At 43.1% G+C, this 25,555-nt stretch overlaps 2 protein-coding genes across 4 annotated transcripts in view; one reads left to right on the top strand and one right to left on the bottom strand.

Moving 5' to 3' along the window:
* The window catches only part of TMEM255A (transmembrane protein 255A), a 47,362-nt gene extending 29,053 nt beyond the window's left edge, over nucleotides 1-18,309 (top strand). Inside the window, exons 8-10 of one of the 3 annotated variants that reach the window (XM_065900817.1) lie at nucleotides 2,859-3,021; nucleotides 9,177-9,320; nucleotides 15,936-18,309. In XM_065900817.1, the coding sequence (XP_065756889.1) occupies nucleotides 2,859-3,021; nucleotides 9,177-9,320; nucleotides 15,936-16,094 (466 nt within the window). In that variant the 3' untranslated portion in view covers nucleotides 16,095-18,309. The remainder of the gene's footprint in view (nucleotides 1-2,858; nucleotides 3,022-9,176; nucleotides 9,321-15,935) is intronic. The other 2 variants (XM_065900818.1, XM_065900820.1) reach the window with 2 other exon arrangements.
* A 3,544-nt stretch (nucleotides 18,310-21,853) lies between these two features.
* Nucleotides 21,854-23,872, bottom strand: ZBTB33 (zinc finger and BTB domain containing 33). The gene has a single exon (XM_065901291.1). The coding sequence runs from the start codon at nucleotides 23,870-23,872 to the stop codon at nucleotides 21,854-21,856; it is 2,019 nt and encodes a 672-aa protein (XP_065757363.1).
* Between the last annotated feature and the right edge of the window lie 1,683 nt (nucleotides 23,873-25,555).

Below are 25,555 nucleotides of genomic sequence, written 5' to 3'. Positions count from 1 at the left end.
GCTTGAGGGTGGGAGAAGTGAGAATCCAAACGATGGAATATCAGGCAAAGCTCTGCCCAGAGACTGAACCAAATGGAATCGTGAATCTCAAACAGAAACAAACCACATTAATTAGCTAAACCCTGAATCAGATCTAGTATTAATGTTCTTTTGCTTCACGGTTCAGTTTAAAAATCATTTTAGTAGCTGCTGAACCCACTCAATCTGAAACCAAACATATATTCTCTACAATTAGTGAATACTTTTAAATGAACTACTAACCTAGCCCCATGTTGTGGTCTGCGCTTTTAAAGCGTCACTGCCTTTAAGAACACGATTCAAAGGTTTGAATCATTGTGCCAGAGGCTGGCTCTTAAAAGGGAAAAAACACAGCTACACGTTTTGGGGGGGGCCCTTACAATGTACTAGAGTACTGTTTCCATGCATTCGCTCATGAAATCTCCTGGGCTCAGAGAAGTTAAGAAAGTTGCTCAAGGTCAGACAGCAAATAAGTGACAGAGCCAGGGTTCAAATGCAGTCTGATTCCAGAGTCTGCTCTGCTGTACCACCCGTCTGTATGTGCTACCAGCCCACCCTCGGTGTTTTAGGACATAAGCAAAGATACCTGGGGAGAAGTCAGAAGCTGATTCTCAAGCCTCCCCTGCACCCCTACAACCCCACACTCGCCCTTATACACAGGCCTGCCTTTTTCAGGGGAGAGTCCTTGTACAGCGGTGCCTTTTTGAGCAGTAAGTAATCTGTGTATCCTCCTTGCCCCGTCCCCAGGCTCGAGTACCATGCCAGCTAATAGGAGACACTCAATGTATGCTTCCAGGTGGTGTCCAGCTATGTTCCCGAAAAACCTGAAATCTAGCTCAAATTCTGATGAATTGAAACACCATTAAAATTTCACTATGGAAGCTTACTATTTAAAACAGCGGGTCTCAAATATCAATGAGCTCATTAACACAGATTCCAGAGCCTCACCCCAAGAGATTCTGCCAGATTTAGTAGGACTGTGGCTGGGCCTCAGAATCTGCATGTTTAACCATCTCTTTCTCAAAGATGCATGCACACACACACAGACACACAGAGACTCCCACAGGCACACACAAATAACACAGTGACATAGGCAGGCACATAGACACACAAACACAGATTTTGACGCAGGCTGTCCTGTAACCACACTGATTTCAATTCCTTAAAGAAGCACTGGTTTTAAAGAATTCTAAGATAATTCATCTGTAAAGTTTAAAAGTCTTCTGTGAATAATCTCTCCCTGATTCATTTTGGAGGTTAACGTTTACTTTTTTTTTCTTTTTCATTTTCTATATTCTTATAGCAGTGGAGTCACACATAACTATCCTGATGCCAGGGGGTTTGGTTCTAAGTTTAATTGTAAGAATCACAGTGTTTAAGATTCATTATTGATTCCAGTGGCCAAGTTGTAAACTAGTTTGCAACATCCAGGAAGACAGGAGCTTCCATTTAATTAATTTAACCAGTATTTATGTAGCACCAACTATGTGTCCAGCACAGCAATGAACAAAACAAACCAAGCCCCTACCCTCATGGAGCTCACATTCAAGTTAGGGAGACAGACAGTAATGAAGCACCACACATTAGTAAGGAGTAAGTGCTGCAGAGGATTTAGGGAAGGGAAATTAGCTTGGGCTGCCATAACAAAATACCATAGACTGGTTGGCTTAAACAACAAATCTTTATTTTCTCATAATTCTGGAGGCTGGAAGTCCGAGATCGGGCACCAGCATTGTCAGGTTCTGGTGAGGGCTCTCTTCCTGGCTTGCTGATGGCCACCTTCTTGTTGTGTCCTCACGTGGTCTTTCCTCAGTGTGTGCATGCCTGTGGAGAGTTCTCTCTTCCTCTTTTTGTAAAGCCACCAATCCTATCAGATTAGGGCCCCACCCTTATGATCTCATCTAACCTTAATTACCTCCTAAGAGCCCTTCTCCAAATACAGTCACCTTGGGAGTTAGGGCTTCAATATATGAATTTTGGAAGGGAACACAATTCAGTTCATGGCAAGTAGTGGGCTAGAGAGTGACCAGGCTGGGTGGGGGTGGGGATGTCTTTGGACAGAGTGGTCAGGGAAGGCCTCTCTGAGGAGGTGATATTCAGATTTTGTGCAGGAACTCAGCTTTAGTACTTTATTGGGATGGTTTTTTGTTTGTTGGTGTTTTGTTTTGGGAGAGGAAACACTGAAATCTTTGAAGCCTGAATTCAGATCCCAGCTCTACCGCTTACGACTTGAGGAAATTCCTAACCTCTCTGTGCTTCAGTTTCTTCATCTGTGAAACGGGGATGGTGGTGGTACTTACCTCACACAATATTGTAAGGATTTGCAGCGCAGCCTAATAGAGCTTTCTGTGATGATGGAAATGCTGTAATCTGCTCTGTCCAGTACAGTAACCAGCCACTAGTGTGGCCCTTAAAACTGTGCCTGCTGAGCACTTAACATGTGTCTGGTGAGACTGAAGAACTGAATTTTTAACTTAATTTTAATAGTCACCTGTTGACTAGAAGCCGCCATATTAGCACAGATGTAATGAATTCATGTCTGTAAAATGCTTAGCCCCTTGCCGGGCGCATAGCAGGTGACAATAATTGCCATCTAGGATTAGCCTTAGCTGATGGTAACAAGTGTTTCTCTGGCAGGTAGGAGGGTTTTGGGGATAAACGGTAGTCACACTTTGATTGATTATCGTATCTTGCTCCCCGAGTGCATTGTTGGCTACGATGTCCCTTACAATAGCTCCCCACCTGCCCATCTGTCTTTTCACTGAGCCGCATGGTAGCCAAAACCCTAGAGGGACAGACTGCTCCCTGGAGACTGACTGGATGTGCTTCTCCCCGTCCAGCCGGGTGGAGATCACCGGTGGCTACTATGAGTACATTGACGTCAGCAGCTGCCAGGATATCATCCACCTCTACCACCTGCTCTGGTCCGCCACCATCCTCAACATCGTCGGCCTCTTCCTGGGCATCATCACTGCCGCTGTCCTGGGGGGCTTTAAGGACATGGTAAGGAAGGAAGTGACTTCCCATCCCACAGAGGCCCCTCCTCCTGTCAGGGCTGGGGCGAGGCAAGAGGGTTGGGGGCAATGGGGACCCACGCTTTGAAGGGAGGAACAGAAACCGTTGGTTCAAGAATGTAGCTGCCTTTGGGACTTCCCTGGCGGTCCAGTGGTTAGGACTCCGTGTTTCCACTGCAGGGGGCCCGGGTTCGATCCCTGGGCGGGGAGCTAAGGTCCCACATGCCACGCAGTGGGGCCAAAAAAAAAAATGTAGCTGGTTTCAAACAGCTCAAGTCGAAGGAGCCAGGTGATGCCATCAGCCTGCAGACATTTCTTGTTAACATGAGTTGCCTGTGGTTTTTTTTGTTTGTTTGTTTGTTTTATTTTTGTGTGTGGTACGCGGGCCTCTCACTGCTGTGGCTCTCCTGTCGTGGAGCACAGGCTCCGGATGCGCAGGCTCAGCAGCCATGGCTCACGGGCCCAGCCGCTCCGCGGCATGTGGGATCCTCCCGGACCGGGGCACGAACCCGTGTTTCCTGCACCGGCAGGCGGACTCTCAACCACTGCACCACCAGGGAAGCCCTGCCTGTGTTTTTGAGGCACATTCTGGGGGCGGGTGGAGCTCATGCTAGTTATGTAAACATAGCCTTTAATTACCGCCCCCCACTCCCTTCACACACACACACACAGACACACACACACACACACACACACACACACACACACACACACATTTAGTAGAAACCTTTTTGGGTGGTATTTCCATTAACAGACTTTGGGAGAGCTGGAAGCAAAGACGTTTTTAGCTACAGGTAAGAGTACTGCTCGTCTCCCCCTCCCCAGGAATTTCCTCCTGGAGTTTCTCCAGAAAGAGCCTCCGGACTCTTTCTGCATGTGAAGGCCCAGCCCTAGGCTAAACTGCTGGTCAGTTCTTGTCCTCAACCTTAACCTCACTCTCAGTCTCCCTGCGTCCCCTGTGCTCCCTTTCAACTCTTTTCCATATTCGTGTGTATGTCTGAAAAGGCACCCCAGGACTCAGCGCCCAATAGGTGCTCCATAATAGTGGGGTCCTTCCTTCTTTTGCTTTTAAAGCATTTCAAAGCATTTATTTGCTTATTTAATAAACCTTGATCTCTAATAATGGAGATAATAGCTTTAGAGCTATGGTTCTCAACCTGGCTTCAGATTAGAATGGAATCACCTGAGGTGCTCTAAAAATTCAGACTGCCGGGACTGCTCCTCCAGAGATGCCAATTTGATTGGTCTAAATTGAAGCCCAGGCATCAATACTTTTTAAAAAGCCCCCCAGGTGACTCCAACTGTGGCCATGGTTGAGTATGGCTGCTTTAAAGAAATGTCCCACCCACGTCTAGGAAATCATTTTGTGCCTAAAAAGGGTTTTCCTTTGACCCCAGAAATGAGGCAGATAACCCCTAGGGCTTTAGCTGTTTCTGTCCCATTTGGGGGGTCACTGAGGAACAGGAAGCTGAAAGACAGTTTGTAGTTTGGCCCTGGACTGTCAAAAGGATGAGTAATGGAAAGTGAAAGGTGCGGTAGGACCAGGGAAGAGAAAAAACTGCAGTTTTGGGCACCAAGTCCCCAGTAGAACCGGGCTAACTGGAAGTATTGAGTGTTCCCGCTGGTGACCCTGCTCCTGCCCAGCCCGACTGTCCTCCTCTTTTTTCCCCTCCCTCTCTCATACGCGCATTTCTCATTCCCGGGCCCCTCCTCCCACTCGGGAAAGCCCAAGCTCAGGGGAAGCCTCAAGGTAGCGGGGCCCCTTGGAGGGAGAAGGCTGTCCTGTAAATTCAGGCCTGATGGAGCATTGGGGTGAGAAAGCTTCAGAAAAGCTGTTTCTGGGTTGGAGCTTCTTTGGAGAAAAGAATGCCCTTTGTTCTTGGAGACTTTCCCCAGGGGGCAGGTGAAAGCAGAGGCTTTGTGTAGAATCTGAGCCGCTCTGGCTGGAAACGAAGCTTCTGATTGGGGCTGGCGAGTTGAGATGGGACATCAGGGTGAGTGTTAAGGCTTCTCTGAATTATCCCTCGAGCTCTCGGACATGGACAGCCAAGCGCCCTGATGTACAAATGGAGTGGCTGGCGGCCACTTGGTAGGCTCTGTGGGGCTCCTGCAAGGACTCTTGTCAAAACTCAGGTGACCATTGATGTTTAGGTTTATTTCTGAACTCTTTTTAATTGTTGAAGTATAGTTGACTTACTTACAATAGCGTATTAGTTTCAGGTGTACAGTCTGCGCTGGTAATTTCACTGTGACCTTGATCTCTAGGGGAATAGGGGTTTGTTGACAGTCTGTCCTGAGAGGTGCCAGTAATGGTCCCTTTACTCTCCTCTTTCTCCGCTTCTCACCACCACTAGTACCTCATGAAGTAAATATTATTCCCCCCATTAACAGATGAGGAAACAGGCCAACAGAGGTCAAGTTACCTGCCCAGGGCTAAATAGCAGAGCTGGGAGTGGAACCCTTTCTGGTTTTACAAGTGTTTTAACAGATATTACCTCCTTTGTTTAGTTGCTTTCATTAAAAAAATTAAAAGCAAGTTGTTTCCACCTGTTGGGAGCTTCTCCGAGAGGAAAGGAGGAGAGCGAGGGAAGACCTGAGCGTCATCAAATGCCAGGCCTGGGAACCCAATCAAGGGCCAGTGGGGAAAACGAAAGATAAGGCAAAGAGCAGGGGCAGGAGATTTGATTCATGACGGGAGAGAACAAGCGGGAGTTATAAGATGGGAGCACCAAGGAGGAACCATTGTTTCGATCACTTTATTAAAATGAGGCATGGTGTGGAAAATCCTGGAACATCAACCAGGTAGGCCTACATAAAATCCTCGGCCTGGGTCCAAATGTGCTTGGTGACTCTTGGCTTGCCTCCGCCTTGAGTAGAATGCCTTGGGGGCTGCAGGGAGGCCCAAGGGTGCTGGCTGATGAAGGGCATTCCTGAGGAGGGAGGCCAGGAGCCCGAAGCTGTGAGCTGGCAGCCTTCAAAGAGATCAGCTCAGAGCATCGTTTCCAGAGTTGTGGGAACCTGAAAGGAAAAAAGACGTCTTCTTTCCCTGACCAGAGGGGCTTGGTGAAAAGGGTCTTGAACAAATGTTTGATGACCAAAGTGCTTGCTGCCCAAAGATATAAGAATTTGAGGTGAATCTTTAAAAGATGATGCTATCTTGCCATTTTCTCCTACTTGATGTCTCTGGTTTAGAGTAAAGTGAGAAGTCAAAGCGACCTTCTCTCCAAAGTCCGCAATTGTTGTCTCAGAAGAGACTCAGTGTTGTCCAGGAGAGACGGCTTTGACCATTTCCTGTGCTACCTAGTAACTGTTTGTTTCACTGGAGCTCAGAATGCTACTGGTCAAAAAAGGGGCTCTCATAACTTAAGCCCCAGAATTATTGGTACAGAAATACACACACTCCTATATGCACACACAAGTAGAGATGGAGCCCAGATTTATTGGAAAATCAGAATTACTGATTTAAAACATAACCAGACCATGGGACTTCCCTGGTGGTCTAGTGGGTAAGACTCCATGCTCCCAATACAGGGGGCCCGGGTTCGATCCCTGGTCAGGGAACTAGATCCCACATGCATGCTGCAACTAAGAAGCCCACTTGCCGCAAGTAAAGATCCCGCATGCCGCAACAAAGGATCCTGCATGCCGCAACTAAGACCAGGAGCAGCCAAAATAAGTAAATATTAAAAAAAAAAAACCATAACCAGACCATTATTTGGGGCCATCCCTTTTGCTTCTCCCCTGCCTGACTCCTGACTTCACCCCCCTTCACTCCCTCAACCTCTCTTGGTGCCCTGTCCATTTTCTCTACGTCCTCTACACTTCTGCTCTGTGGCTTTCTTGTGCTTATTTAATCTTCCGCCTGTGTTTCTTTCTCTATAATAGTCAACTTCCTCTCAAAGATTATCCTGGACCCCCAGCCTCTCTGCACGCACAAAACCTTTTCTAGACAGAGTTTACATTGCATGATTGCTTCTCTATGGTTAGGCTTAGTTTATTTGCATAGAAGAACTGGTTTCGTTTTGCAAGAGCTGGAGGGTGTGTTTTTAACTGACACAAGGCCAACGGAACATGGTTTCTCAGACTTCCTCAGGGATGACATTTCTTTTTGGAATCCTTGTGGAGAGGTAAGGGCATTTCTGAGCACTCTTCTGTAACGCGAGCCAGCCCTTGGAATGGTCAAGATCTAAGTTCTCTCCCACACAAGAGAGAGGCTGAGAAACATTTCTCTGGTTGTCTGTGAGCAGCATCATAATGACTGAGGCTTGTAGCTCTTCAAACCTCCTAGAGATGTAAACAGTAACCCACTCCAAGGAAGAGAGCAACAGACTGTGTTGAAACTTGCTATAAGGGAGTTTCCTCTGCCAACATCCCACCATGGTTGCCTGTGACATTGCCAAAGCCTGCCCACACATTTTCATCACTTGAGAGGAAGCTTCTGCTCTCCGTTAGTGCAAAGTAGATACGTACCAGAAACAAGACATGTTGATTTTACAGACAGCTGTCGATTATCCACATGAATGGAGGGGGTGTCAATGACATGGATGATGGAAAGAACATTTACCCACACCTTGACCCATGTGGCACTCATAAGGTACAGCGCACAGTCCTGCTTGGGAACTAATGAGCGGTGGTGGCTTCCTTGAGCAGTGTTTTGGCCTTGTTGAAATCTGCAGCCCCATCCTGGATAAGATTAGCTTTAACCCTTGAAGGGCTACACATGTCACCATGTTATAAAAATGGTATTAAATTCTTTCTGCATTGCTTTGTTTTCCCAAAAAGTGGGGGTGGAATCTGCAAGAATCCTTACAACTTTTATAAACCCTTTGTGATTGATCACATTTCTGTCACAGCAATAGCAATAGCCTTGTCCGTTTGGCATTTTGTATTTGGGGTCTCAATTTCTTCTTTTTCTTTTTTGTTTTTGAAAATCATACAAATGATTTCAACTTTTCTATAGGTTTGAATTTTTCAAAATAATAAGTTGTGGGGGAATGACACAAGTAATACATATTAACTGTGAAAACCTTGGCTATGTAATTGAAAGTGAAGAGTCCCCATTTACTTCCTAGTACTGCTGCCCTCCCCAGAGATAACCATAGTTGACAGTCTGTTGTGAATCTTTCCAGATTAATTTCATTGACAAACACACATGTGTGTATAATTGAGTCTTTATTTTTTACATAAACTGGGATTATGCTACATTAATGTAACATGGTGCCTTTTTAAAAAGAGTTTATTTTTTAGAGCAGTTTTAGGTTCACAGCAAAATTGAGAGGAAGATAGAGAGATTTCCCATGTACCCCTTCCCCACACGTGCATGGCCTCCCCCATTACCCACAGCCCCCACCAGAGGGGTGCATTTGTTACCAAGGATGAAGCTATATCGCCACATCAGAATCACCCAAGGTTCATAGTCTACCTTAGGGTTCACTCTTTTTTTAAAAAATAAATAAATTTATTTATTTTTGGCTGCCTTGGGTCTTCGTTGCTGCGCACAGGCTTTCTCTAGTTGCGGCAAGCGGGGGCTACTCTTCATTGCGGTGCGTGGGCTTCTTATTGTGGTGGCTTCTCTTGTTGTGGAGCACGGGCTCTAGGCGTGTGGGCTTCAGTAGTTGTGGCTCGAGGGCTCTAGAGCGCAGGCTCAGTAGTTGTGGCGCACGGGCTTAGTTGCTCCGTGGCATGTGGCATCTTCCCGGACCAGGGCTCGAACCCGTGTCCCCTGCATCGACAGGCGGATTCTTAACCACTGCGCCACCAGGGAAGCCCCAGGGTTCACTCTTGCTGTTGTAATTCTATGGGTTTGGACAAATGTATAATGACATGTATCCATCATTATGGTGGCAAACAGTATTTTCACTGTCCTAAAAATACTCTGGGCTCTGCCTATTCATTCCTCTCCCCAACCCCAACCCCTGGCAACCACTAATCTTTTTATTGTCTCCATAGTTTTGCCAATGGCTTGTTTTTGTTGTTTTAGTTTAACAATATATCCTTGACAACTTCCCTGTCACTAAATATAGGTGCACATCATTGTTTATCAGTAGCTCCATAGTATTCTGTAGTATGAATGTACCATGGTTTATTTAACCATTCTCCTAGTGATGAACGTTTATGTTGTTTCTAATTTATGTTTTTCTGCAGAACCCAGCTCTCCCAGCACTGAACTGTTCTGTTGAAAATGCCCATCCGACTGTTTCTTACTACGCTCGTCCTCAAGTGGCATCCTATAATACCTACTACCATAGCCCTCCTCATCTGCCACCTTATTCTGCTTATGACTTTCAGGTATGTTTTGAGAGAAAAAGAACTCTCCATTACCCTTGCTCTCGCTCATGCTGTCTCGTTCTCTCCCTAATTATGGACCCTTCCTAATATATATGACGTAGCCAGGCTCTCTATCCCTGAGGGCCTTTAGCAGCCTGTGGGTACCAGTGACTAGCTTAAGGACTGCATAGGCAGGCAATGATGGGAGAGATGGGGAGGATGGGAAAGACACAAGAGGAGAAGAAACAGAATGAGGGAAGAAAAGGGGAGAGGAGATAGGATCCAGGTGTCCCAAGTTGCCTTGACCTACACCGAGGTACTCATGAGTATGTCACCATTGACCCCTGTCCAACAGTGGCCTTTTCCATTTCTCTGCCACTGGGAGAGGCCTGCCTCCTTAGCACAAGGGCATTCTGAGCCACACACGGGTTTGAATCAAATCTGTAATGAGGAAGAAGTCCCTTCTTTTTCTCCAGACTTCCTAACTGGGACTCTACAGAGAAAATATTTTTTATAACACCCTCCTCCCCTTTTTTTGCCTTGTTATCACGTGGGTCAGAAATAAGTGTTACCAAATTTGCCCTTTACCATTTTCCTTTTGAGCTAAGACTAAGCACAGAAGAACAGAACCCAAAAGGCACTTAATTAAAAGGAATTCATTGTATGCAGAGCACTGAACTAGACACTTCAGGAAAACAAGCGAAACAGTCTTTTAGGCATTTACAGTGACCCTAAACCGTGGACCACAGAAGGATGGGATTACACTCGAATCTGGTTAATTCAAAATTTGGGGACCAAGGAAATGCCTTTGAAAGGAGGGAAGCTCATAATGAATTTACTTCTATTGACCAAGAGCCCTGAATGCTCCAAGGGGACAGAAAAGCATGACTGTTTGGGGGTGGTCCCAATTAACCAGCCAGTTTAGAAAAACAGAGCCCTTGGGCAACCTAATTTCCACTTCAGATTAACAAAATAATTGAAACTGAAAAACCCCCTATTTAGTTGAATAAAGTGTACTTTGGTTTGGTTTACATACTGTACAGGGAGGTCTAGGACTCTATATGGCAATAGGAATACGTATCTATAGTGTGAAGATGGATTTGTTTGCTGTCATAAAATATAGCACCAGCACAAGGAGGCATCCATTAAAGCTTGGGAAAAGATGTTAGAACTTGTTTTAAAGCCTACTGTATTCACAGGTAGACAACTCAGGGAACTTGTTCCCCAAATAGGCAATATAGACCGGAAAACACAAATATGTTCTAAAAGGGCATAGATAATTGCAGTAGTGACAGAGGCAAAGGAATCCTTTAAAAGAATGCAGGGATGTTGAACCTAGCACAAGAGGGTCACCGTTCTTTGGGGACGCCCATAATAAAAACTCATCCTGGGACAGAGGGGCCATGCATGGCTCCCAAGAGGCTGCTTCCATTTTTTTATATCGAAGTAAATTATATTGACTATATTGATTTTAGGACTTTTCACTTTATAACGAACCCCTGAAGTAGTAACAATAATCTCCTTGGTGATGGCTGCTGCAAACTCTGAGATAGGAAGCCCCTGTTTAGGGGATGGAGCCATCTCTCTGTCCATCATTCCTCATTCAAACACTACCCCAGGCATGAAAACAAGATTGCCAATGCTAGTGGTGGCCCAGGCTGTTGGTTTCAGTTCAGTCAATGTTGACTCTGTGTTCCCATGTGCCAGGAACTGTGCCAGGAGCTATGGATGTAGAGATTGAATGAGACATAGGCCCTGCATTAAGAGACCAGTCTAGGGACCTGAAGGGGACTGGTTAGGGGACAGCAGTGGGGACAAAACAGTAAGTAGACTATTACCCAGAGTGCTATGGAAACCCAGACACAGGGTACCTAACTCAGAGAAGGGATCCAAATCTAGCCACCTAACCCAACCCTACACCGTGGGCTCAAAGCAGGCACTTCAGGGATTTGTGGAAGCCTCTGCTTTTTAATGACAGCTCCTATTCAATGAGCACCTACTATGTACCAAGCATTGTGCTAAGTGCTTTACAGATATCATCTCATTTTTGTCGTTTGAGGGAAATAACTCTTGTCATTGCTATTTTTAAGTTGAGATGACTGAGTCATGGAGGAAGTAAGTAACCTCTCCACAGTCACAGAGATGGTAAGTGGAGGACAAGAATATGTATCCAGGTCTGTCTGATGCCAGAGATTGGCTTGAGGGATTCTTTGGAGAAGCTATAAGTCTGAGTATAGCACTGATCTTTTCCCCAGTTAATTTTAGGATATTTACACATTCTACTGGTTTAAATTATGGGCTTCCTAATCATGACTCAGAAAGGGTCTCTTTACTCTCCCTCTCTCTCTTTTTTCCATTTGGCTGTGCCATGCGGCTTGTGGAATCTTAGTTCCCTGACCAGGGATTGAACCCGTACCCTTGGCAGTGAAAGCGCGGAGTCCTAACCACTGGACCGCCAGGGAATTCCCTTTACTTTCTCTTATTATGTTATTAAATTGCTCCCCACTCCAAGGACTTCTGGGACACTTCTTATACCTCTCCTGGTTCTTTCTGTAGGTTCAAGCCGTCTTTTGTATTTCCTTTTTGGAGATTTTATAAATTTATGGGTTTTAAGGTGTATGTTTTTAAGTGATTTGTTTCCTTCTAGAGCTTACAAAGTATTTCACTTTAGTATTTGAGTGGAGCTTTCTTTTGTTCACCAAGTTCCATTCCTTTATTGTTTCATAGGAGGAAATACCAGTCTTTCCCCAAGAAAGCCAAGAGGATGAAGGAACATCTGTTATGTTCCCAGATAAATAGAAAGTAGTCAGCAAAACGCACACCACCTCTGACAATAAAACCACCAGAAGCACAGACCTACCCAAAAAAAAAAAAAAAAAAAAAGCCAGAGCTCCCTTAGTCTCATCTCAGATTGTAAAAGGGCCCAAATCATAGCAGGAAAACTGACCTTTCTAGACTTTCTCCTGAATGACTTCCCCATTCTGGTCATTTCCAAATAGGACTATTTATGTCACTTTGCCTTTGAAGACTTCTCTTTCCTTTTTATCCCAAGGCTGATAGAAGGAAGAGGAGATTTATAGGGTTTTGTTTTCACCCCTCAAAGTCATGCTCTTATTGGGTAGCTGTCCAGTCAGGAAGCTTGGGAAACATTTCTTGTGGTCAGACGGGAGCGAGGACGTGGGTCTGGTCAGCGGCCCTGAGGATGTTGTGACTCTTGCAAATGTTGGACTCCAAGGCGTCCAAGCTTAGAAGCCAAGACTGCTGGTGCCTCCTTGCTCACCTCCCCAGCGCTCACTTCTCTTGCCCCTTGCACTCATTTCCCCATGGCCAAGCAGTCCATATCCTGTAGGGTATAAAGCATCCATTTCTACTTCTGGGAAATTCAACCCAGTGTAGCTTTGGGGTAAATCCCTTAAGGCTTCCAGCCATACTCCCCAGTCTGGCCTACTGGGCCAGACCCGCTATTTCACTCTAGCCATTTGGTGAATCGCCAAGTTTAGCTTAAAACAAAAGCCTCTGCAAAATGCGAGCACCTCTGTTTATGCTCTTTATTAAATAACATGAAGGTACTCTAGGTTTCGTCGTGGCCACTGAACAGGACCCATTTATAAATCGGGCCCCTTGAATGAGAGAGTCGCGCTAGTCCAGGGGCAGGCGGTAGATGGCGTAGGTTGCTGAGAGCCTTAGGAGGCCGCCGCTGCTGCCGCCACTCAACTTTTTATTTCCCCTCTCCTGCTGAGGTTCTCCTTGCCTCTCCTCCTTTCTCTTGTTTCTGATCCCTCCCTTTTTCTTCCTCTTCCTTTTCTCTACTCTTCTCTCCGTCTCCCCTGGCTTTGCTTTCTGGGTCAGAAGCAGAGGGGGAATGCAAAGAAACAAGAGACCCTGGATTTCACCCTTGGGACACAGCATCTTTTGCTGGTACCCTTTATCACCCGGCCAGTTCCGGGGCTCTTTTTGGAGTCACTGCCTCCCAGTGCTTCTGAAGAGAGAAGCACACGTGACAGAAACGCACAAGGGTCTTGCGGAGTGTGGGTCTGCATGGGGCAGGGAGGGGCAGGCTAAGGCGGGAGAGAGAGCCTGCTCCCTCCTCTGTAGCTCCACCGCCCTAGGCCACCCCAGCCTCTAAGCAGCAGCTCGGGAAGCTCTAGCTGACCAGGCCCAGCAGTAGGCTATTTAGATGCTTTTCATGCTTTTCATGCTTTGTGGTGCGAAAGGATTCAAAGCTCTGTTCTTCTGAGCTGCCTGTCCCTAGTCAAGTCGACTCTTAAGCAGGAACCATGCGCCGGGCCAGCTCTCCAGCTGCAACAAAGCCAGATCTTTCCCAAGGTGCCTGCCTGTTGCTAGGAAACTATGCACTGGTACGGTGGGTGACCCGCCCCCCGCCCGCAACAAATCCCAAGGGTGTGTGTGGACTGCAGCCAGTTAGCTCCCTAGCTCTGCCAGGAGCCCTTTGAGTTTATCCCTAAGACTCCCAGCATCCTCAAAAGGAAGTGAGAAGCATCCCACCCCCTTCCCCCTTAATACTTTCCCAAACATGAAACTGAGAAGTGAAAACCCAAGGCCGTTGTACCACCCCCTCTTATTATCAAAGTGTACAACTGCCACCCACGGCAGCTGCTACCCACGGCAGCCTTTTACTGCCTCTCAGGACGGAACGGCCTTTAGCTCCACCTTCAGAAACTTGCCCCTCCCTTCTGTGGCTGGGCCACAGAGAACTGGCCTCCTGGCTCTCACTATCCTGGAACGGGATTTAGAAGGGCAGAGTGGCACATCCCCGGCCACAGAGATCTTGTCCCTGGTGGGTTTTTGCTCTCCTCTCTGGTTTAAGAGGACAGCGTTCTTAGTTGAGGAAAGCAACAGAAGAGGAGGGAGAGAGAGGAGAGAGTTGTGCAGTGCGGAGTGGAAAACTAGGAAATCACGATTCCAGTGTCTTAGAAAGCATATCTCCTCCTGGAGGGAGGAGAAATTTTGAGATTTTTGGAAGGAATCTGGCTTGTCTCGAGTCCACTGCCTCAAGTTCTTTTGTCTTTAAAGGCTTTCTATGACCCTGTCATCCCTTCTCTCAGATCGAAAGGATGGATGTGATGGGGAAGGAGGGGATGTTGGCCGCTACGGCCTCTTCTCAGTCCTGACATTATGTGGTGGGAGATGGAGATTTCAGTGTTTCAAGCAAGACCTAGAAAGCAGGACAACGCTTTCTAAGGAGTGCAGAGGTCAGGACTGGTGATAAGGAGAATCAGCCAACTGGTCTCAGGCTCCAGATACCTCATGGCAAGGCTGACTCTAGATTGCTCTAGGCCTGAAAATGACGTGATCTACTTAGACTCCGGCCAGCTGAACAAAGAAAAGGCATTGACCTCCCCAGACAGCACTTGAACTCTTGAGAAATTTTTTGATTTAAGTGGGTCTTTTTTTTTTTTAAATATAGCAGTTCCTCCTAGAGCTAAGGCACAACAGAAAATTGCAGTTCTGCAGCCCCGTTCGTTGGCTTACGTTTGCTCTTCCTGAGAGCCTAAAACTGGCCTCCTGCCTCTTGCCATCCCTATAGACCCCTCCAGCCTTCAGGCCTCAGCCATGCTCCACCACTGGAGCAAGGCAACAGTACCCACAAGATGTGACCGTAGTCTTTGAAAATAGATTTTATGTTTTTAAAAATCATACCAAGTTCATCTTCTATGCTCCTGAAGTTAGAGTACCTCCTACTTGCCAAGCACTGTTCTGAGTTCTGGGGGAGAGAGCAGTGAACAAAACAGGCCAACTCTCCTTGAGCAGGAAAATCATTAGGGTCAAGGGTGTATACATGGGCCACGGAAAGAGAAGTGGCAGATGACTCCTAACACGCCAGTTCACTGGGTTTTTTTTTTTTAACCTATATCTTGCTCCCTTCCCAAAGACTACAAAAGTTAGACAGCACAAAGTAAGAGTCCTCAGTGTCCCTGCAACCTGGTAGATCGCTCCTCACTCTTATCTTTGTGATTCTTACCTCCACGCCTTTGTTCCTCTTTGCCCTCCAACATACCCTGCACTTTGGGGTGGTGGGCCACAGTTAAGATGAAATAGAAATTGTTGGACTTCAAGTTAGAAGACCCCAGATCCAAGAAAGCCATTTAACCTCTCTGACCTTAGTTTTTTGGTTTTGTTTTGTTTTGGTCTGTGAGATGGGCTCTGTGATGATATATTTTTGTAGCAAAGACTTTCCCAGGTATTAATGGCTTAACCTCAAATATTCTTAAGGCCCAAACTACCTTTTTGAAGACTAGTTGGGATGCTGTTGCCATGGCTCAGGGGGTAGTTGTTGGAGGCTTGAGTTATAAACGTGGTAAAGGGAGTGATGGATTCCAGAGACAACACAGAAGTAGGAGCAACAGGGTTCGGTAACTGACTGAATGAGGGGTCCAAAGGGAGGGGTGGGGGAGGATTCCAAGGCCTCTCTGCGTGAGCTCTGCAGCCTGAGTGACTGAGAGAAGGTGGGAGCAGCTCAGTTTCATGCCCCTCATTAACCCTGCGAGGTTTAGGAACTCTTGGTTGTTCCAGACAGAAACACACTGGGTCCATATTCATTTTAAAATAATGACTGACGTTGGAGAAACGCAACCTCACTGCCTAAACTGATGTTGTTCTATTTTGATTACACAGCATTCCAGTGTCTTTCCATCCTCCCCACCCTCTGGACTTTCTGATGAGCCCCAGTCTGCCTCTCCTTCGCCCAGTTACATGTGGTCCTCGAGTGCTCCACCCCGATACTCTCCACCCTACTATCCGCCTTTTGAAAAGCCACCCCCTTACAGCCCCTAAAGAGGAATGTCTGCTGGCTATTGAGATTATTGTGGCTTTTGTATTTCTGCTTTAGTGGAAGTGTGTAGGGTACAAACTTTAAAGTGTGATTCTTATGCATAAAGTTTTGCAATGGCCTGCCAGGCTAAGGAAAGATAGGGAAGAAGCTTATTTGTTATCAGTGCAGAGCAGGGGTGGCTAGACTGAGCCCAGCACTTCCAAGAAGGGCAGCGCAAGGCTGGAGAGCCATCCCAGCAAGCAGCTTGTCTTGTTTGGACCTGCATTACCCTATGGCCCCGCCTCTGTGTGCAGAAGTGTGGCTGCCATCTGCTTCACTTTGTGTAAATGGAGTGTTGTCCTCCGGCCGTTGGCAGATCGCCACCCTAGCACCTTGGTTGAAGCGCCTGGCTTATAGGCCCTGTCTTTCCCTACCACTAAAGTCAGTCCCTAAGGAAAATTTCCCAGATGATGGGGCTACACGGTAGTTCCAACGCAGAGTTCTAAGACTTTGTTTGCTTGTGTCTAGATGCTGAAAAAAGCTGCCCATGTCTCTTACTCCTTTCTTCTCTGTATTGTAAAAATGGCTATTGTGATCATTCAGCTCAGCTTTTGTGATTGGTACCTCCCAAAGGGAAAAGTGCAATAGTCCTTTGAGTAGTGGGGAACAGGACTGATTGTTCAAGAAGCACTGAAATACACAGAACATGTGAGATGTTTTAAGTGGATCTCAGTTATACATCGGGTAACTTAGGAGACAGCGGTTCTACTACATGTTGCATTTGCTGCAGGAGATACAAATCTTACGGTTAAAATTGAGTTCAAAAATGCTAGATTAGGTTCTTGGGTCGTGTTATGATTGTTACTAATCTTTGTGACTGTTTATCTTCAAATATTGTGCTTCAATCCCAGCAAACCGCACGTATCCTGCACCCCACCCCAAAAGAATCATCTGTATTTTAATGCCACTGCTCTATTGGTCCTTTTTTCTGTTGAGACCAATCATGACAGCGTTCAAGGTTATGAAAGTGTTACAATGCCGCTTTGTCTGCAATACCTCAAATGTAGCCAACTTGACAAATTCTTAAGTGTTATCGTAGATTTAAAATCCATCTGGCACATTGTGGTAGGTGTTTGTACAGTTCTTTTAATTATACATAGCTTTAAACCTCAATCTGATGAATTTAACACTTCGGCACCATGCCTTCATTTCAGAATGAACACTTTCATTGTGATCTTACGTTAACCTGAGAATCGACTGATTTAAAGGAAGATGGATAATCCTACACTTGTACAACATAAAAATACAGGGCTACAGGAGGGTACCTAATTAGACAGTTCTGCAAACACAGAACACAACCAGGAAAAATTTCCAGCCAATTTCGCTACCTCCCAACTTCATGGATTAGAGGTAGCAGGCAAATGCTGGTGCTCCCATCTACCTTGTAGACACCCAGCCATCAAGAGTTACCAAGGTACAACCAGTGTGCTCATTGTTCACAGTAAATGTTTGCAAAACATTCAGTTTAACTTTCGGCATCACGACTGATGTCTCATCTGGATTTCAAATCTGAACAACTATAATCCTTTTGCGTTATATAAAGTTACTATTATTTTCTACAGTTCTGAGCATATTAAAATTCTATTGGATTTCAAAAAGGGACTAATAACCAATTGACTTACTATACAAATATCAACTTGTAATACTCAGTGAAATTTCTTGCTGTTTACACTTTACATTTTGCTTTAGTGAACGTGTATGGGTATTTAATTTTTTTAAAGGCACCATTACATAGTATATCCTACATTTATCACATTTCTTAAAGTGTTAAGATTCTATGACTCATTTCTATGTATTTTTCTTACTTTACAAAGTAACTTGAAACAGTATAGATTTTGTAACACTTAATTTGAGCAGCTTCTTTTTTTATCACATTGAGCTATAAAAAGTGCATGTTGCCTTAGAAAAGATAATATTTGCTGCTTTACTCTTTTGCAAAAACATTTGCTGTAATGAAGGAATTTGTATTTCCAAAATGTACCTTGACTGCATTTTGTAATATTTACTGCTTTATTCCTAATTCTGCTTTAAAGTATTGAACTGGGCATGAAACATTAAAATATTAATCCAGAACCTGTATAACTGGATGTTGCTTAAAATCTGTATCACTGCCATGTTGGAAACCCAGACTGCTTTTGTGATGTTTCAAATTAATAAAACTATCCTCCTCCTTATCAACTTACATGTGTTTTCATGGAATCAACAGAAGTATCACAAACACTCTAAAGCAACTGATAGCAGCTGACTCACTTTTGACTATTATGGTTCAAGATACAATAGGCATGTGATTAACCAACATATAAAACCTAATGGGAAATTCTGTCATGCTGTCATCAGAAATACAGTTCCAGTCTCCTGCTACAAAAACTGAAAAACAACAGAACATAAGCTATATAATTTCTGAAAGAACATCTTGTAAAAAATGCACTAAAAAATCAGAATTAAAACATTTTATTTTTGCCATAAGAAGCTCTACGAACTAATATCAGGTAACGGTTAATGAAAAGTAGAACTTAAAGTCATGACAGAGAAGAGTGAACAAGTATGAACATTACAGTGTTGGATGGAAATGAACAAGGTTTCATATGATTGACAGAGATGAGAAAGCCAGTGCTGCTGAATTAGTATTTAATTCTTTAGAATATGCACGCCTTGACAATACAAAATACCTTCATCATTTTTACCATTTGTTTTATCTTTTTGGTACAACGGGAAAAACCCAGCATCAATTCCTCATAGCGGTTGTGTGTGGGATCATTACCACCAAAATGATAATCATTTAAGATTTATTCTAAAGTGAATCTTGCAAGATTGCTACAACATTTAAAAATCTTTGCTTAGGGGCTTCCCTGGTGGCGCAGTGGTTGAGAGTCCGCCTGCCGATGCAGGGGACTTGGGTTCGTGCCTGGTCCGGGAAGATCCCTTTGCTTAGGGGCTTCCCTGGTGGCGCAGTGGTTGAGAGTCCGCCTGCCGATGCAGGGGACACGGGTTCGTGCCCTGGTCCGGGAAGATCCCACATGCCACGGAGCGGCTGGGCCTGTGAGCCATGGCCGCTAAGCCTGTGCGTCCGGAGCCTGTTGCTCCGCAACGGGAGAGGCCACAACAGTGAGAGGCCCGCGTACCACAAAAAAAAAAATCTTTGCTTAGTTTGAGCACTTTCATTTTGTCATCTCTTTTAACAAATTGCTATTTCAAAGTTCCTATCCAGAATATTTATAGGTAATTTAGCATAGGAGGAAATCTGAAGCCAACTTGAAAGGAAAAAAAGGGAAGTTCAATTGCCAGAAAACTAAGTATAAAATAGGAACACCCCATGACAAGCTTTGAACAGCCTCTTGCCACAGATTTCCAACCCCATAAATACTGGGGGTGAATGGTTTTAATCCCAAAGGAGTATTCTGCATGAATTCTGAACTTTGTATATATAGAGACTTGTAGAAAAACAGAAGACCCTGACATACATGCAAGTAAAAGTCTTCTGGCAAAAATACAATTTTAAGTGATTTTTCCAGTTTTCCTCCTCCCAAAAAACTCTAGACGATAGCTTCAGTAGGCAAAGTTGAAATTTCACCCTCAGAATTTACATAGAGCACAGCAGCAGCAAATAATTATATCCAGATAATTAAGAATGGATAGTTTTCCATTATAGAATTAACTCCTGGTTTGTCATAATGGCCTTGTAGAAACCACCAAGTTTTATTATGACAAACTAATTTACCTAGCAGTTTAGTCTGAAAGGACTGGAAGCTCTGCTGATATCAGTATCATTCACACTTGTAGAAGAATTATGTCTAACTGGTAAAACAGCATTAATGAAACAAACAAATTTCCACTGAAAAGATTTCAGAGTGTACCCTATAGTCAAAGAGTAATGTTATCAGTACCTACAAAGAAAGGAAACAGATATTGCAATTCCAGAGATCAGACTCTTAAGTTGTAAGGTAATTAAAAAATTTCCAAGGATTAGTTTACAAAATGGTCTTAAGGTCTCAACTCACAGAACAGAAAACAGAAAGATGCACATCATTCTAATCCTTGGTAAAGCAAAGGAGTATATTATTTTTCTTTCTTCTCATATAACTGCAAATACTGATGCCTGATACCCTCAGCTACCATCTTAAGAAACACCAAAACCGTTATCTTCAAGTCTAGATTACTGTAAGAAGAATGACGTATACATAAGAAATTATGATTAAAGCTTTAAGTTCAAAGTCAAGAAATAGACTATTTTCAAAAATACGTGGTTAAGGAGAAAGAAAATATCTATGTTGAATTAAGAAATACTTAAGCAAGGTTACAAATGACTAATAACTATGCACAACAATCTTTTTCAATATCTATTAATTTTTTTCCTTTGCAAAAATTCATTTACAGAAGTTCGACAAGTCAATCCTGTTATAAATGCTAGGCTATATATTTGTTCCAACCTGCTTCCCTTTTAGTACTAGCACTTCAATAAGTTTTTACTTTATTTTCTAAGTGTTTAAATATGTGTCATTTTAAAAGGGAGAAAGGTGGTATTTATTGTTCTCAAGATAAATGGGAATCAACAAGCCTATTTAACTTCCACGTATAGCTTCTGAATGCTATAATACTGCAGCAATTTGCAGATGGAATGGAACTTATTTTAGAAGGAGTAAAAACCTAAAAGGTCTTGCTGAAAGGAAAATACTAGATCACTGACTCAACTATGTCAAATAAAAACTTCCTATTAGAGATTCTAAGTAATATGAACATTTAAAAATATATGCCAGTAGCCTCCCGCCCAAAATATATAGGCGTCTCATTTGTGAAATTTGTCATTTATAAAGATTTATACATAAAGATTAATTTGGTGGCTTTCAGATTCAAAATTTGAAAAATGTCATGGGAATATTTTTAACCATAACAAGCAAAAAGGAAATCTCCATTTACTTCCATTCTCTGTCGCTATCATATACAAGTGCAGAATTCAAAACAAATGCGACAGAACATTTCACCTCTTCCTGTCTGCACTACAGAGATTTGTTTTCCTTTAGTATTTTTGCCCATGGAAACCACACTGCAAAGGTATATATACAGTAGTCCAGCCACAGGTCTTTTCCAGACTATGGCAATAAAAGCAAGGTTTAATTCTAATTAGCTAAAACTACTTCATTGTTCAAATGAGAGATTTGTCTGCACGGCCATTTTCATGAGGGGCAGGAGGTTGCTATCCATTTGGGTTAGCAGAATACACAACCAAGCAGAGATTTATTCTGAAAATTTCCAGGACAACTTTAGAAGTTCTTGTTTACTTTTTATGCCATATATAAGACACGACACATTTATAGTCTCAATAATAAGAAAATTGAGAATTCATCAGTAAAGTGCTAACACAGAAGGGGAAAGTTGCAAGATATACTAGGGTATGCTAATAACTCCAGTTATTTTCAAAGAACATTCAGACTGCTTCAAATTCTATTCAGGAAACTATCTCTCCAAGCTTTTTTTTTCTTTTTGCCTCTTTTAAATGTGCTGAAAGCTAACTATAAAAATGGATACTTGGGGGGAAAAACTTCTCAATTTCTATTCAAACTTTCAGAATAATTTGCTTCTAAAAAATTATCAACAAATAATCCAACTAGACTACCTTCAGATGACATGGCAGATCAAATCAACTTGTTTTCACCTTTGTTTTACAGGTCTTCTGAAAGCCCTGACCTTTAATCCAAACCAAAACTTTCTGATATTTCAAAGGAGTTCAATAAGATTCTGGTATTATAAATTCAAACTCAGTACTGCCATCTGTTACATTCTGTTTAAAAATTGAATCATTTTCCTGCTGAATAAAAATATCTTCCCAGGTCATTGGCTTGTTCTGAGGAGTAGATGTGGTCCCTACTGGAGGTTCTTTCCCAGCATCAACCTTATACCCAATACCATCATCCTTCATGACAGGCATGGTGCCTGACTTATCAGAAAGGTATGCATATTGTCTGATCTGTAAAGACCTGCATGGATGTAAACGATAAAGCTTTGAGTCTCCAGAAGGATCTTGACTATGAACTGACTTTATGTGTGAAGACATAAACTGATAGTTGATGAAAGACTTGCCACAGGCCAAACACTGATACCTTCTCTCCCCTGTGTGATGAATTTCATGCTTTGTGCGATATTCTGCAAGAGGAAATACCTTCTCACAGTAACGGCAAGGATACTTCTTCTCCCAAGAATGAATGTTAAAATGTCTCCGCAAGCTTGTCAGACAGACATATGACCTTTTGCATACAATACAGATATAATAGACCCTTCCATCTACTATTAACTCATAGTGATCATCATGTTTTACCTTCATACGTTTATTTGCCGTCTCACTGCTAGATGTTTTTGGTATCTCATTCTCAAGTCTGGCCTCCCCTTCGTCAGGGTCATCTTTGACAGGGATCACTATATCATAAGTATCTTCACCAATATTTGCATAAACCTTGCAACCCGTCGACAAGCCTTCAATTTCAGTAGCTGTATCTAAAGTAATAATCTTCTGACCCTCCATTAGATGTTTTGATCCTAAACCTGGATCATTAGTGTTTCTAGTAATTATATCTGAAATTTTTAAAGAATTAGAAAGTGGCTCTTGCAGAAGTGTAGGAATCTGCATCTTCTGTATCAACGATCCATCAAAAGCAGTATTTGGGGGGATCTCAGCCTGTGGGACCAAAGATGTATTACTGACCGCCGAGTCTGGACTGGAGCTAATAGTGTCATCATCATCATCTATAATTTCCTCCTCCTCCTCTTCATTGGCCTTGTTTCCTGTTAAAACAGCATTGTTTGGTGGCTGCTGATTCTGTACAAGTACATTGATTGAAGGAGACATATGATTTGGAAGTGAAGAACTGACATTTGGTGGTGTAGTAAGTGATGTCTGATTTAATAAAATGATGTTGGGAGTCAGATGTGTTGGGGCCGAGGATACCAATAATTTTTCACTTCCTTGTGTTTGGTTCAGAGTTGCCTGATTCACAGAAGTAGGAAGTTTCTGAGTAGGTGTGATATTTGTTAAAGGGGGAGAGCTATTGCTCGCACAAGGTGCAACATCTGAAATAGCAACAGAGCCTGGGTTAGGCTGGACCTCTGCCACTGTATTGGTACTTGGCAAAGTCTCCTTTGCAGGCAGAATCTCAGAGCAGAAAATGACGTCATCGTCGTCATCATCTGAATCGGTAACAATGATCTTTTTCATCTCATAATCTTCAGCAGATAAGGAAAAAGACTCTGTTATAATTGGCATTATAGTGGCCCCATTTTCTTGGGCTTCATCTTTTGATTTTTGTATTTCAAGGTTCTTGTCACTAGAACCAGGAGGTAAGGTTTCTGCATTACCATCCTGAGCTGTACCTGAGATGCTTTTAACCTGTGACAATGGGACACCAAGCTCTGCTATAAATTTAACTCCTAATAACTGCCCTGATTTAATTAACTCATCAAGTAAATCTGATCTAACACGAACAATTTTAGAACTATAGATATAATTGAGAATTTCTGCAAAGATCTCTGCTCTTATAAAGCTCAGTTCAACAACTTGCCCAGCAACTGAGAAGAGCTGATGGAAGTAAGTACTAGAAGCTGAAAGGATGTTCCTGTGGGCTCGGAATTTTCGGTCTTCCACAATAACGGTAACATCACAGAAGAGTCCATGGCCGCGCTGCTCATTCAAGGAGTTCAGCAGACTGCCAGAGTATTGAATGTCTGTAGCAGAAATCAGTTTTCTACTCTCCATGCCTGTAAGAGAAAGGGAGGGGGAGGATGGGAGATTAGGAAAGAAGGACAAAAGCACTTCATCATTCAGAATTTCAGCTACAGCATCATTAACTAGTTTATTGGAGTTTTACCCAAAGTTTGATATAACTTTTTGGTTTTTATATAAATTATTCTTACAGGCTGGTTTTTGGACCACATGTCAAATCTCATGACTTTCCCCTGAGAAGAGACAAGCCAGTTTTAAATTGATCTACAGATTTGAACATTAATCTCTTCCTTTGAATCTTAGATTCATGCATCACCACTAAGTTAGTTTTAAAGACTAAAATTAATTTTCTTAGTTCCAATTTTGGATTTTCTCAAGAAGAGTTAAGAGTTAATTTTTAACTGTCTTAAAACTTTAAGAAAAATCTTCATCATGAACACATAAAAGTTATTTCACCTGTAAATGAATGTTTTGAATGTCAGAAAAGCTTGGTGTGTACAACACTGAGTCCAAAATATGTAGTCTTCCTAAATTTTAACTTATCTTTAAGAACATATTCAACAGCTATTCCCTGCAGCCAGTGACTAAATCAGAATTTATAAACACTGGCAATTATTACCTCTATTATTTTTCTATTCTTACTTTGATTGGGATGCCTCATCTGGATAAACTATGAAACACCTTTCTTACCCTCTCCTCTTTCTTCTTCCCCTTGCCACTTCCCACTTCCGCTCACCTGCCTACCCTTACAATCTCGAGGTGGAATGTTAAAGAGTGCCAAATGAAGTCAACAGATGCTGTTGTGAAAAAATAAAACAAAGGAAAAGAAAAGTTTACCATTTCTTAAAGCTCATTTGCATGAAAACACAAAACATTGAATTTTGTTGGTAAAGAATTATGAGCATTGATATGAGAACTTTCTTCACACCAAATGAACTAGTGAAAATTAAGATATAAACTTACTGGAACAGAGCAGACATCACTCTAGAAAAAAAGGGGAGGGGGACTGTCAATAAATAGTATTGCTGTGTACCACCCCCAAAACAATTTTTGGCACTTTGCAGAAGATATATCCAATAACAATGACACGGAATTTAAATAAATAAATAGATAAATAAATACATGTATATATAATTAAAAATTAGTTGACCTGAGAAAACCATAATTCAAAAAGAGTCATGTACCACAATGTTCACTGCAGCTCTATTTACAATAGCCAGGACGTGGAAGCAACCTAAGTGTCCATCGATAGATGAATGGATTAAGAAGATGTGGCACATATATACAATGGAATATTACTCAGCCATAAAAAGAAACAAATTGAGTTATTTGTAATGAGGTGGATGGACCTAGAGTCTGTCATACAGTGAAGTAAGTCAGAACGGGAAAAACAAATACTGTATGCTAACACATATATATGGAATCTTAAAAAAAAATGGTTCTGATGAACCTAGGGGCAGGACAGGAATAAAGACACAGACGTAGAGAATGGACTTGAGGACACGGGGAGAGGGAAGGTTAAGCTGGGATGAAGTGAGAGAGTGGCATGGACATATACACACTACCAAATGTAAAACAGATAGCTAGTGGGAAGCAGCCACATAGCACAGGGAGATCAGCTCGATGCTTTGTGACCACCTAGAGGAGTGCGATAGGGAGGGTGGGAGGGAGATGCAAGAGGGAGGAGATATGGGGATATATGTATATGTATAGCTG

The sequence above is a fragment of the Phocoena phocoena genome, chromosome X, assembly GCF_963924675.1.
Source record: "Phocoena phocoena chromosome X, mPhoPho1.1, whole genome shotgun sequence".
Classification (NCBI taxonomy): Eukaryota; Metazoa; Chordata; class Mammalia; order Artiodactyla; family Phocoenidae; genus Phocoena; species Phocoena phocoena.
Note: the sequence above shows the minus strand (reverse complement) of the source record. Positions and strands in the feature narration are given on the sequence as shown.

Bases quoted from the DNA above. Each gene is read 5' to 3' on its own strand.
- ZBTB33 (XM_065901291.1), bottom strand. From the start codon at position 23,872: ATGGAGAGTAGAAAACTGATTTCTGCTACAGACATTCAATACTCTGGC.